The 11,844-nt window shown below is 41.0% G+C and overlaps 1 protein-coding gene across 4 annotated transcripts; it reads right to left on the reverse strand.

Annotated features, from left to right (window-relative positions):
* Position 1: 1 nt before the first annotated feature.
* lpin1a (lipin 1a) lies at positions 2-10,064 on the reverse strand. 4 transcript variants are annotated; one of them, XM_061276476.1, is made up of 23 exons: positions 9,916-10,064; positions 8,705-8,905; positions 8,424-8,519; positions 8,151-8,247; positions 7,775-7,988; positions 7,261-7,329; positions 6,822-6,914; positions 6,574-6,688; positions 6,229-6,397; positions 5,981-6,133; positions 5,809-5,902; positions 5,519-5,718; positions 5,119-5,212; positions 4,711-4,780; positions 3,871-3,963; positions 3,732-3,796; positions 3,508-3,643; positions 2,945-3,093; positions 2,775-2,861; positions 2,558-2,710; positions 2,333-2,447; positions 2,150-2,253; positions 2-2,069 (listed from the first exon to the last, which is right to left on the reverse strand). In XM_061276476.1, the coding sequence occupies exons 2-23, from the start codon at positions 8,894-8,896 to the stop codon at positions 1,892-1,894; spliced, it is 2,736 nt and encodes a 911-aa protein (XP_061132460.1). In that variant the 5' UTR covers positions 8,897-8,905; positions 9,916-10,064; the 3' UTR covers positions 2-1,891. The 4 variants fall into 4 exon arrangements, with proteins under 4 accessions (XP_061132460.1, XP_061132462.1, XP_061132459.1 ...); XM_061276478.1 differs by having other exon boundaries at positions 5,809-5,848; positions 5,981-6,136; XM_061276475.1 differs by having other exon boundaries at positions 5,981-6,136.
* Positions 10,065-11,844: the final 1,780 nt, after the last annotated feature.

Below are 11,844 nucleotides of genomic sequence, written 5' to 3' on the forward strand. Positions count from 1 at the left end.
ATTATGAACTTGTCAACAATTTTTATTAGATCTTTCACAGAAAGAATTCAATCATCATAAAAATGCACACCAAAAAATCTTGAGAAGTCCATTGCATTGGTTGTGTTATAAATATTACTTTATGATCATTACAAACACACACGTACTAAATAAAAACAAATGCACTTTTAACAGAAATGAGGTGACCAGTCTGCGATGGTGCTCCTGTATTATGTTACGAGGATGCATAGTGATGTTAGAACAAAATGGCACATACACAAGCACACAGATAATATGAGTACGATTATTGATCAACTGTTGTAAAAAAAAAAAAAAAAAAATTTTGTGAACATAACTGAAATACCTCCCAAAAAAACACGAGTAAGTCCATTGAGTGCATTCAGAAACATTCAATTTGCATTCCAAGTGCAAATTTGCTGCATATAAATTAATACACCGAGTTTACAGCCTCTGAAAATATTGTATTGCTTTAGTAAGCACCAACCATTAGCAATATCATTTATACAGAACATTGTTTGTATACACAGTGACGTTCCCAATGAGATGTGAGTGGACATGCATGCATCCAAATACATATATGCAACACATACCAAAAGAAAATACTATTTCACATAGCAGTCCTGCTATAAAGAGTTGCATTGATAGGAATAAATTACTCCAGATATCATCAATTGCATTGTCCTGCGTGTATGTAACTTTCTTATTTTCACAGTAGCGCGGTCATGTGACCACATGTGTTCATCTGAGTGGAGTGAGGTGAATTCTGTCTTTGACTTTGAGGTGTGGAATATCTTTAGGTACACCTTGACAATCTCGTTAAACACCTTCAAGATGATAATAATCTAGCCATCTTTTTTCACTCGCATTATCAGAGATGTATTTAATAACACTGAGACAACTTTCTTATATTTTGCTCCTGTCATGTAGTTAAAGCAAAGTGAAGAGATTTCAAATCATACGTTTAAAGATGATTACTGGAAACACCCTAGAAGACATTAGACTTTAAATAAAGTAACTAAAATATTGATACGATTTAATATTTAAACTGTACCTACAGTGTATTGATGAAATTTCAATTAAGACCTGCATACAGAACGGAAACATTCAAATAAACAACATATAAGAAATCAACAAAGTGCAATAATTTAAAATATACAAATAGTTGTAAAAATAACATTTTAATAGAATATAATTAATTACAGTAATGCCCTTGTTTCAATTATTTTCTATATTTATAAATATACAAAGAGGCATTTATAATTTTAATAAGGTATTATTAATAATATTAATCACAACATTGGTCTTAAATTACTTTTTACCATTTGAAAATTTAATATAATGATTAGGTGATTGTAGTTAAAAAAATAAAAGAAACAACTAATGATTATTAAATGAATAATCTCTGAAAAATAGCTGCATTATCTTTAAAAAGGCAGAGTTATTTTTAATTGTTTCATTTACATTTTTTTCTCTGACTACCACAATTCGGAGCAATGTGCCTTTCATTCTCCCGTATATAAATGAAGAATTTTTTTAAAAGATAATATGCAAAATTGCAAATAATCTGCGTATTGATTAAAGTAATATGTACTGCCAGAGTAATAGTTAACAAATGATACTGTGCTTTTTTTTTTTAATGTTGGCGAGTCAGTAAACGTGTCATTGTACAACAAACGGGTCTTCATACTGTCATTTTCCATTATTTGTTCATGTGCTAATTTTGAGGTATTCGGACGTTATGAGGTTTTCTTCTTGTAGCTTCCCATTTTACAGACGTGTGTTGTGAGCTTATTGGATTCTTGTTGAAGAACGGCACAGTGTTAAATCACATTCGAGATCGGAGTTTGGTTTCAGTCTCATCCTCACTTGTGTAAGACGTATGTAAGTGTGCTCAGCTGCTCTCCAGAAGTTGTGAGCCCTCGTCGTCCTTGTCTTGTTTGCTTTCATCGGGCCCTTGCTCGCTCCAGTAATCGCACTCGTTAAAAGTGTCAGAACGGGGAAAGTCGGCACCTTGTTTTTGGAGTAGAACTGGAAAGACGTGGTCCACCATCTCGCAGAGATGCCCGTAACTGGAGAGACGTTGACGACACAAACGTTTAAGGCTTAAGTGTGTGGCATAGAGAAAGATCATAGAGGAAAAAGATCTTACGAGGAGATGTTGGTTTTGGCATGTTCCTGTATCAGTTCCCCCTTGGGATTGACTGTGAAGATCCTGTTGAGGGGAACGCCCACCTCCTTGTAGGAATACACATCCTGGGTTCATGCACACACACATGGAAGAACTTTAAAAACACATTTGATTAACTGTGTGTGTGTTTGTGTGTGATCTCACTGTAGCTCTGTTGCCAAAAGCAGCGTAGAAAGGTTCAGTATTAGGGTAGAAAAGATGCTTGATGTCAGTCAGACACTCAATCTTGAATTTCTCAGGTTTTTTCTCAATCACTTCCCTGAAAACAAATAACATCCCTTTTTAATCTGTACAGTATTTCCGTGCCATTAGGTTATGATGTTGTACCAAATACTGTAACGGATAAGTGTGTGTGTGCAAAAGACCGACCTGTGCAACGCAGAAAACAAGCTGCTGGGACTGAGCATCACCGGGCCCATCGGCAGCATGGTTCCCCTCTCGTTGACCCAGTGCAGGTAACCTCGGGTCATGTCTGCCATACCAATGGCCCTCGCCGAGCAATACATGAATTTATATCCATTTCTGAAACATATTTGTGAAATAAGTATGACATAAATATGAATAAAAGTTGCTAATTGACACTCACTGGCTGACTTTGTGGTAGAGTCTTGCGATGCCTTGGTGGGTCCAGTCTTTTCCTAGCGTGGGGAGGATGTGGCCCAGTGTGTCTGACCTGTCATCACAAGACACCTTTAACGCTGTGAAAAGGCTGCCCTCTAGTGGAGCATGAGCTGCAACTGAAGTAGTTAGTCCGACCTGGTGATGGTCCCGTCGATGTCGGAGATGACCAGCTTGTCGTCCCAGTTCCACAAATAGATGGTTCCATGGCAACGACACGTGCCCTGATACTGAGTGGTCACACTAAAAACCACTTCGTTTGGACCCTCCTTCAGCTGCAAGCTCACCTATTGAGTAACATGTCACATTTTGATTTTTTTTTTTTAATGCAAAAAAAAAAGTCAAAAGGATATTTAGCATGAATAATTTAGAACGTACTGTAATGGATTTAAAATATTTTAATTGTGTTGCTGTGATAGGATCCAGCATATCCATGACCCTAATTAGAATGAGCAGTTGAGAAAATAAATTGACCTTTTAAATGGAATCAATTCTGATATTTTTTCATCTACACACGTAACACTAGCGTTAGTGTTGAATTACAGATTTGGTACGTTTGCTTTTTCTATGCGTGTGTTGAAAGGATTCACATTTTGAAGCAAGTATAACATATTTTCTAAGGATATCCTAATCAAGTTGTTCACGGTAACATTTATGCATTTTATCTTATCTTATATAAACTTTAAAAAAATATTGCTTACCAGCTGCTCTGAGGTGAGACGAAGAGTCTTCTTGTAACAAACGTTACCAGAAGCAAGGAGAGCATCAGGCTGGGAGCTTCCAGACACCAAAGTGGGTCTGTGGTCCTCATCACTAGAGGACGACTCGTCTTTCATCCTGGCAACACCAACAAACCAAACAGTTTGATGATGGCCATGAGGTGAAAGCTGTGAAACAGTTTAAAAGAGAAGCGTGTGGATCTAACCTCATAGATGATGCCATGGGAATGGAACTGTCTTCTCCGTCTCCAGTGGTTTCTGTCACTGATTCCTGAAGGACAAAGTTGTCATCAGATGGCTGCGTGTTGTTGATCACATGACAAATATTTGTATTGGTGCGCTCACCGATTTGGAGTCACTGTTCCGGCTCCTCCAGGAGAACCACCAGCGTCCTCCCTTCTTGGGCATCTTTTCCTTCATGATGTTCTCCACGGAGGCCTGAACAAAACCGTGCACACACCACGCAAAAACTCACTGGAAACTCAAAACCGACGAGCAGAGAACATGATGGATCTAAAAATAGCCCACAAAGTGAAGCGAACCACAATGTCCTGCCACTAGCTGAGCAAATGCATGCAATGAGGGTTGCAACATCAGCACACACAAGACAGGCAATCGCATGCGCTGAGCAACGTACTAGAAATAAAACAAAACTATCATACAGGCTCAGCAGGTCTGGGACCAAACAGACCAGGGAGGCAGTACGTGAAGAGGCCGAAAGCAGAAAGAAAATAACTCAAACACCAAAACTTGGGATGGATGGTGTGAGAAAGACACAACAAAATTAAATAAAAAGGAGAACAGGTCAAAAAGGGGACAAAGACATGATATTATTAAAGTGTTAGAACCCTCACATCAAGCTACATTTCACTCTGGTGCCAAGCTTTAGATACAGTTCCCAATGTGGCTCATGTAAATATTGACAAAAGCAACTGAAACACACGTTAGCCAGTTAAAGTGATACCTTAGGATAGCTTTGAAAATGGTACACCAAAGTGAAAATCTGCTACAAATTAGTGCATACATAAGTGCAGAGAAGAAGAGGATGGAAAGAGTTGCAAAGCTCTATAGGGGCACCCAACAAAAATTAGTGACATTGAAATGAGCCAATAATTTGAACAACAAATAGGTTTGGAAGTCTTGATAAAGTCAGATTAGTGTAAGCATGAAAATCAGATGACGTACCTGAGGCAATGGCTTCTGGTAGACCTGCATGGCCAACATGACTGGAGCTGCCGTACTCCAGTTGTAGTACCTTTGCAAAATATTACACCGTCAATCAAATACTGGCCACAACAATCTAACGACATCCAGAAATAGAGCTACTTAATATCATTAAATGGACTAACGTCTTGACCTCAATTAATTGATCGTCAATAAAAAAAAATATATATATATTTTTTTTCCTGTGCGGCTTGGCGGCCCTGTATCCAGTGACCCATGAACCGGTACCGGTCCGCGGCCCGGTGGTTGGGGACCTCTGCTTTATATTATATGTCAAGGGTGTGCAAGTGTTTCTAATAAAGTGACCACTGGGTTAATGAACCCGAGTGCCAACGTACAGTGCATCCTATAAGTGTGCGTTAAACATACTTGTTACCAATCTTCACCACCAGGTTGGGATCATCGATAAGGGAAGGGTTTTCGGAGAACTGTTGGTAGGAAACTGCCCTCTCCTGGAAGTGTTCTAACGAGTCCAACACACACGTACACATGCACACATGAGTGTACACACAAACACAAACACACAAAAGTTGAATATTGTGTATCAATCGTGACTTTTAATGTGCTGGAAATTTGCAGTTCAATATTTATATTTGCTAATGTCCATCTGGGATACTAAATTGCATTGCTTATTGAGATGTATTAAGATTCTACGCAGAAGTGGATTACTTGATGTGCACTAGTGCTTTGGTGCCGTCTTGACACCAAGGAACTGAGTGAAAGTGAACAGACAAACAATGTTTCATCTTCATCCAAGTCCTGGACGTACCTCGTGTGATCTCCTTGTTGTCAGACAGACCGCCGCATAGCGAGATGGCGACGTGTGGGAGGTCCCCCACGTGGTCCAACAGACTATCCACGCCGCTGTCCATCCCGCAGCTGCCCACTGACTGCGGAGACTGATTTGCACTGCGGATGGCTGTCATCACCACGTCCGAGTCCACCTTCATAGAACCGCCACCTCCGTCGCTGAGGAAGGAGACGCTCAATTAAGTCACTCAGCACGAGCTAATGAGTGCCAATACAAAAAACGATGTTTTTTTTTCCAAGTATTTCTACCTTTTAGGGAAATAGAGAGCAGCTACTTCTGGCTCCAGCTCTGTAATATCATCCAAATATATGCCATCAGCACCAAGATGCTGGCTTCTTTTTTCTAATGTGAGACAGTTGTCGAATAAGGAGACATTTTAACATCTGGTTCAGTGTTTATTTTGGATTAGCGTGCTCATACCGTTCCTCTTGGAAGGAGAATCCGTTCTTCTGATTGGGCTGCCTCTGTTTCTGCCTTCCTCCAGATGATCAGGGAGAATGCTGGGAGCTGGTGAACATGTGCTTAAACTCTCCATCTCTGCACATGATGCACTTACACTCTCCACCATTCTTCCTGCTGAGAAAAAACAGCCAAATGGTGAGGAGCAGCTCCGGCAAGGTTATGAGAAGAACAACATGAGAGTTTTTTTTTCTTCTCCAAAATCTTACTTTGCTCTTCTGCAATCCTCCCCCCACTTTCACAATCAGGGTGCTCGCTCGAGAGAGGTCGAGACGGGGGGCCGCCATCACTGATGCTTCTGAAGTGCGTGCTGGAGGACACGGGGATGGAGACTGACGTGGCGCAGTCCAGCTTCTGATGGGAACTCAGGAAGGATGGCTAGGAGGAGAGAACAGAACTTTCATGCGTGCACATGTGAATAAAAGAGTCAAACCTATTCAGCTGCCCCCGAATCTTAATTGTGGAACGGAACGTTTTTAGCAGCTTGGTATCGCAAAATGTTTGTCCATAGCTAGTTGAAGAGCAAGTGTGTCTGTACGTGGGTGTGTAAATACCTGAGCGGCCTGTGGGAGCTCCCCCCAGGTCCACAGCATCTCAGGGTTGTCTTTAGCCCGATTGGCCAGCTCGGAGTCGCTTTTAGGCGTTGAAGACTGAGAGTCATCTGGATTACTAAAAAAAAAAAAAAAGTCACACTTTAAAAATTTAGATATATATATCTCATGGCTCCATTTTTTTTATTAGTCAGAATTGTATTAGAAAAATATTTGGATAATTTCCATCTCTGGCTAAGTGGAAGAGATACCTAAGGTGTGAGGAGAAGTGAGAGGTCTGCTGCGGACAAGAGATAGACAGACCGCAGGACGGAGGGATGGAAAGAGTCTCCTCAATCACATGGCTATGAGAAGATAAACATCAACATGATCACAACAGAAGAGCCAAAGAGAAAATTGACAGAGTGAATCACATCATGAGCTACCCATTGAGAGAAGATAAACACAGAAGACAACATGTTCTCTCCACCAAGCAAATGCAATCAGTTGGAATGTAATACAAATAGACCCAGCCATGATTCAATCTTTGATCTCAGCTATCTCTACAATCTTGTTTTGGCTAGCTTTTAAACTCAATAGAGCTTCATGTTCCATTTTACATTGAACCCGTCAGGGGAATCATTTCATAATGTGGAAATTAATAAAACATTAATCTATATATGTGAGACATGTGGCTTTATGTTTGCCTACCTTACAGGACGAGTCCAGTTTCTACCGGGGTGAGTGTTTGCTGCCGAGTCTTGGTCACTGTATAGAGCTCTGGTGACAAAAAAACCCCACAACAGTCAGAGTCGAACAGACACATCGTAAAACCCTGCACAACTGAATTTGCGTAAACTGGAATCACTGTCATTCGTCATGCTCTAAAATAAAATAATAAAATGTATGATGAAAATACTCCTTGTCTCAATTCACCAAGCTCAGTCAGTTCAAAGCGTCTCAGGAATGTTCCCATGCCATCGGTGTTGTAAGACTTCCTAAAAAAGCTTGGAAAGTCAGCAGCAGGGACACTGCTGTGGTCCATTATGTCAAGGAAACAGAGAGCCCTGTGAGAACAGGACAAATTCCTGGAGCGCCTCCAACAACTGTAGCCATTTCTCAACAGGCTTTGCATCTTCACACACAAATATGCATATTAAATCTCCTCTGCAGCAAGGATGGGGACAGAGGAAGAACAGTCTGAATCCATTATCGACACACACACCTTCCGCTGTCTCCTTCTTTCTCCTCATCGGAGCTCAGGTCAATAGTGAACATGTTATCATCATCGGAAAACTCCTCCCCGCTTTCATCCCGCCTTCCTCCTCCACCATCTGGCCGAGCCTTCCTCCTTCTCCTTCTCCTCTTCTTGTTCATTCCTCCATCGGCCTGCTGCAGCCCGATACTCTGGACTTGAAGCGAGCCGCACATCATAGTATCTGTGACAGAACAAAAGAGTCTTAATAAAAACAATGGGGCTTTTCTCTAAAATGCATTGGCGGAGCTACAGGGGGGGGGGGGGGGGCAGGGGAACTGCCCCCCTGAAAAAAAATCCTAGCTCCACCAGTGCCAAAACGTGAGCTGGTTTTAAAGATGTTTACCATGGTGACGTGCGCTGCTTCTGCTCAAATTGGAGTCCATCAGCTGCTCACCTGTCGACATGATGGGCGACGTTGCTAGATAGGCTGGAACCACTTCCTGTTAGGAGCATATCATATCAAATCCCATTGAAAAGCCTCCATCATCACTTAATTTTCCTTTAAATATTGAGTACATGACCATTTTGGAAACACAGTAAGTAGTAAGAGTAAAGGATCATTTTACTTGGAGATCCTAATGTTTGAGTTATGATTATTATGCAGATCAACACTCACATGTGTGTTCTCAGCTTCTTTAACAAAGAAGGCTTCTCCATTTTCTCCCAACTTCATGTGTAAACTCACAGGCTCTCCATTGATCTCAATGTCCACCTGCACAAAAAAGAATATATATAAATATATTCTGCTGGGTCTTTTGATGGACTTTATAGAGCGTATGCATTTGCTGAATATGCATCAGAGTATTAAAATGTAACTCTCTGAAAACTTCCTTACTGTATATGGAATCTACAGTACATAAGCGCTATACAGTATATGAAGTGCTGTCATCATCTCACCACTTTCTCCCGTGAGCGCAGGACGCCCATCTTCCCGAAGCGCACGTGGAAGGGCGAGCAGTGCAGGGAGCCATTGGGCTGCCGCACCACAATCACATCGATACAGCCCGACAACGTGGCGGGGTTGAGGCCTCTGTACAGCTCCTTGACCTGCACAAACACCTGGCCCGCCAGCTGACCCACATAGTTCATGGTCTACAACTGGAAACAGAGGCAAGCAGAGTTTCTAATGAAACATCACATATCTGACCATTTCATAATAGGTCTTGTTGGTTGACTTTTTATTTTGATTAGTCCAAACTGTTGCGGAACGTTTGACTTATTCCACAAGAATCATTCATCCAGCAGAACATTTGGATCATATTCGTAGAATAGTTTGACTGCCGCTCACTATGTGAACCACACTATTATGAATAAAGTAATACAGAACCAGAGCAGTCCAAGCAGTACCCACAGCAATAAACATATTGCCTAATGAGTATGTTTTCAAAACTGTTATATTTGAAATCATGTCTTATCAACACAGGGTGGTGGCACTGGATAATTGAGTGAAGAAACTGCGTTGTTTACACACATGCACAAGTGAATCAGGGACACAGTACATACTTCTGATGTCATTGTCAACACTGACCATGTGCGAACACACGCACGCACGCACACACACATTCTCTCCCAGGAAATGTCTCCTTAACAGCCAATCAAAATGCGTGTTTATTACGTAATAGACAATCACGGGACAACTCGTAGGGTCGTTCAGGACACATTATCTTGTGTTATCAACAGAAAAGCCACACTAAGAACCTTTTTTTTTTTTTTTTTAACATTACCTCCAGCTGAATTACCAACATATACAATAACTGATCATTTCAAAGTAAAACAATAAGCATTGGGCGGATGGGTGGAAGAGTATGCAAATAAACTACATGACAATATCAGTTTAATGCGTGTTAAAATGGACAAAAAAATGACAGAGGTTATATTTGCTAAAAATATGAAATTACCTCAAAAATAATAATAGTGTAGCGGCCTTGAGAGGCATGTAAACATGTTCCACATGGGTGAGGCTCTGCAGTCTGCATCAATGCCCAACCATTCAAGCAGCCGCATTCATATAATGTGCAAAACAAGCCAAGCCACCCACCACACACAAGCAGACGCACGTATAATAAATGAATATTCCGCTAAATGCGCGGATACGTCATCCTACTTACATTTATTGTCAGGCTTTTCTGCAGCTTCTGGGTGTTTCCCGTCCGAATGTGAGCCGTTTTGTTACCTATATGTCCTCAAGCCAAACATTGTCACAACAATCCCTCTGCTAGATGCTTTTCCTCTGGCCAAAGCTGCGTCGCTATTTAAACTGCAGTGCAAATATTCCTCCCACTGCTGTCACACCGCAAATAAAACGCTCTCTGATTGGCTGAACTTGAGTGACGTCCACGGGAGAAAACCCCATAATACCATAGTAAAACCAAACAGTTCATCATTGTACTGACTGAGACTTGAATTATGTTTATTAATAATAGTATATGTCATAATTCAATATGTTTATTATTGTGGTTGCAGTTTGCAGAAGTAGTAGTGTATCATACTGACTTTTTTCTAAATTTTGGACACTATTGTAAGCAAATGAGGTCACAAAAATCTCCTCGTCCGGTCCCACTTGTACTCTATGTACCAAGTTGATGTCCTGTTCATCACAGTCATGTGACATACTCAGGCCAGCCGATGTCATTATTCAAAATGTATTTCACTTCCTGCTTCCATTCAACTTATTTGAAATTCGACTCTTTTTGCTGTTGCACTTCTCCACAAAGAACTAGAGATGTGTTTGGAGGCGAGGGAACCAAAATAGAAATGCCAGTTAGGTAACTTGAAATCATTGAAGGCTGTTGTGCAACACATTGTGTCACTCTTGACAAAATTAAAATATACACACAATATACAAATAAACAGACAAGCCCTAATTTCCATTGCTTGGATTTACTAACACACAAAACATTATATATTTTTTTCCATCTTTATTTAGTTTGTGTGAAAGATGTCCTGCACATACGCGTGTGCAATAGGAAGTCCGATGGTGACACACTAAATCAGTGCATCGGAAAAAATTCCCAATAATTTCATATTAATGCAGGAAAATGTGAAAGACAATTGGGTTGAAGCTAGACTTGTTTGAGTGGGTGCGGCCAGATGAGGGTAAACAAACTCTCTACTTGCCATTTTCTGCACCCATAATTCAGTAATATGATTACAGATGCACAATTATGTAATAAGCCTTGAACGTGATTGTGGCCATAAAGAAACAAAGCTTGTCACCCCACTTGGTCTCCCCCCTTTGGCGGGGGTCCATAACACGCTGCCTGGTGATTCCAAGAACTAAGCCTCATGTAGCACTGTGTGTGCCCAGCAGAACCCAATGCTGCTTTTAACAACTGACCTTTCAGTAGGAACAACACTAGTCGAAACATATCAGTCTTGATTCAAAGCAATGCACCATCATGCCAGGGAATCAATAATGATGATTATTTTTTTAACTCCATGTTCTCTCCGTCAGCAATCCAATTTGTTAATCAATTGCGCACAAATAGTTTCGGATCATTCTGGTTACCTTGCCAGTTAGCAAGTGAAGATAACCAAAATAAACCAAAAATAACCTGGTACATTTGTTGTTTTTCTTGTGCTGGTCACTTGTTGCTAGGTAGAGTTGCTAAGGTAACATTGTAAATTAGAAGCATCTTTTGGGGCACCGCACTTTGCTTCTAATGTCGCGTCACCACTGCTATGCAACAGCGTGTTCAAATGCTCACAGTTGCAGAATATGACTCAGAGGACAGTTTTCTGTTATCAGTCCATAGTTTCTACTACGCAAACACGTGTCCATTGTGATTTACTCAGTCTCTCATAAACACACACGAGTGTGTATACATACACGCACGCACACACAAAACTCAGCCGCAGAGAACAAGGAAACACGTGCAATCTTTTCCAAGAACTGAATGATTTACCAAGGAGCCGCCAGCAGAGAGAGTTCAGTGGGAGGAGACAGAAGAGAGCAAATTTGGAGGGAGAATTTCCTCAATGTGTTTGTGGGCTGCAGACAGTTGGTTGTGCAGCTATGTGCCTCCTATGTTTGAGGG

The sequence above is a fragment of the Syngnathus typhle genome, linkage group LG4 (genome assembly GCF_033458585.1).
Source record: "Syngnathus typhle isolate RoL2023-S1 ecotype Sweden linkage group LG4, RoL_Styp_1.0, whole genome shotgun sequence".
In the NCBI taxonomy this organism is placed as follows: Eukaryota; Metazoa; Chordata; class Actinopteri; order Syngnathiformes; family Syngnathidae; genus Syngnathus; species Syngnathus typhle.

Bases quoted from the DNA above. Each gene is read 5' to 3' on its own strand.
- lpin1a (XM_061276475.1), bottom strand. From the start codon at position 8,896: ATGAACTATGTGGGTCAGCTGGCGGGCCAGGTGTTTGTGCAGGTCAAG. The intron at 8,520-8,704 runs GTGAGATGATGA...TTTTTTGTGCAG, and splicing joins TGCGCTCACGGGAGAAAGTG to GTGGACATTGAGATCAATGG. The intron at 4,781-5,118 runs GTATGTTTAACG...TATTTTGCAAAG, and splicing joins GTGGTGAAGATTGGTAACAA to GTACTACAACTGGAGTACGG.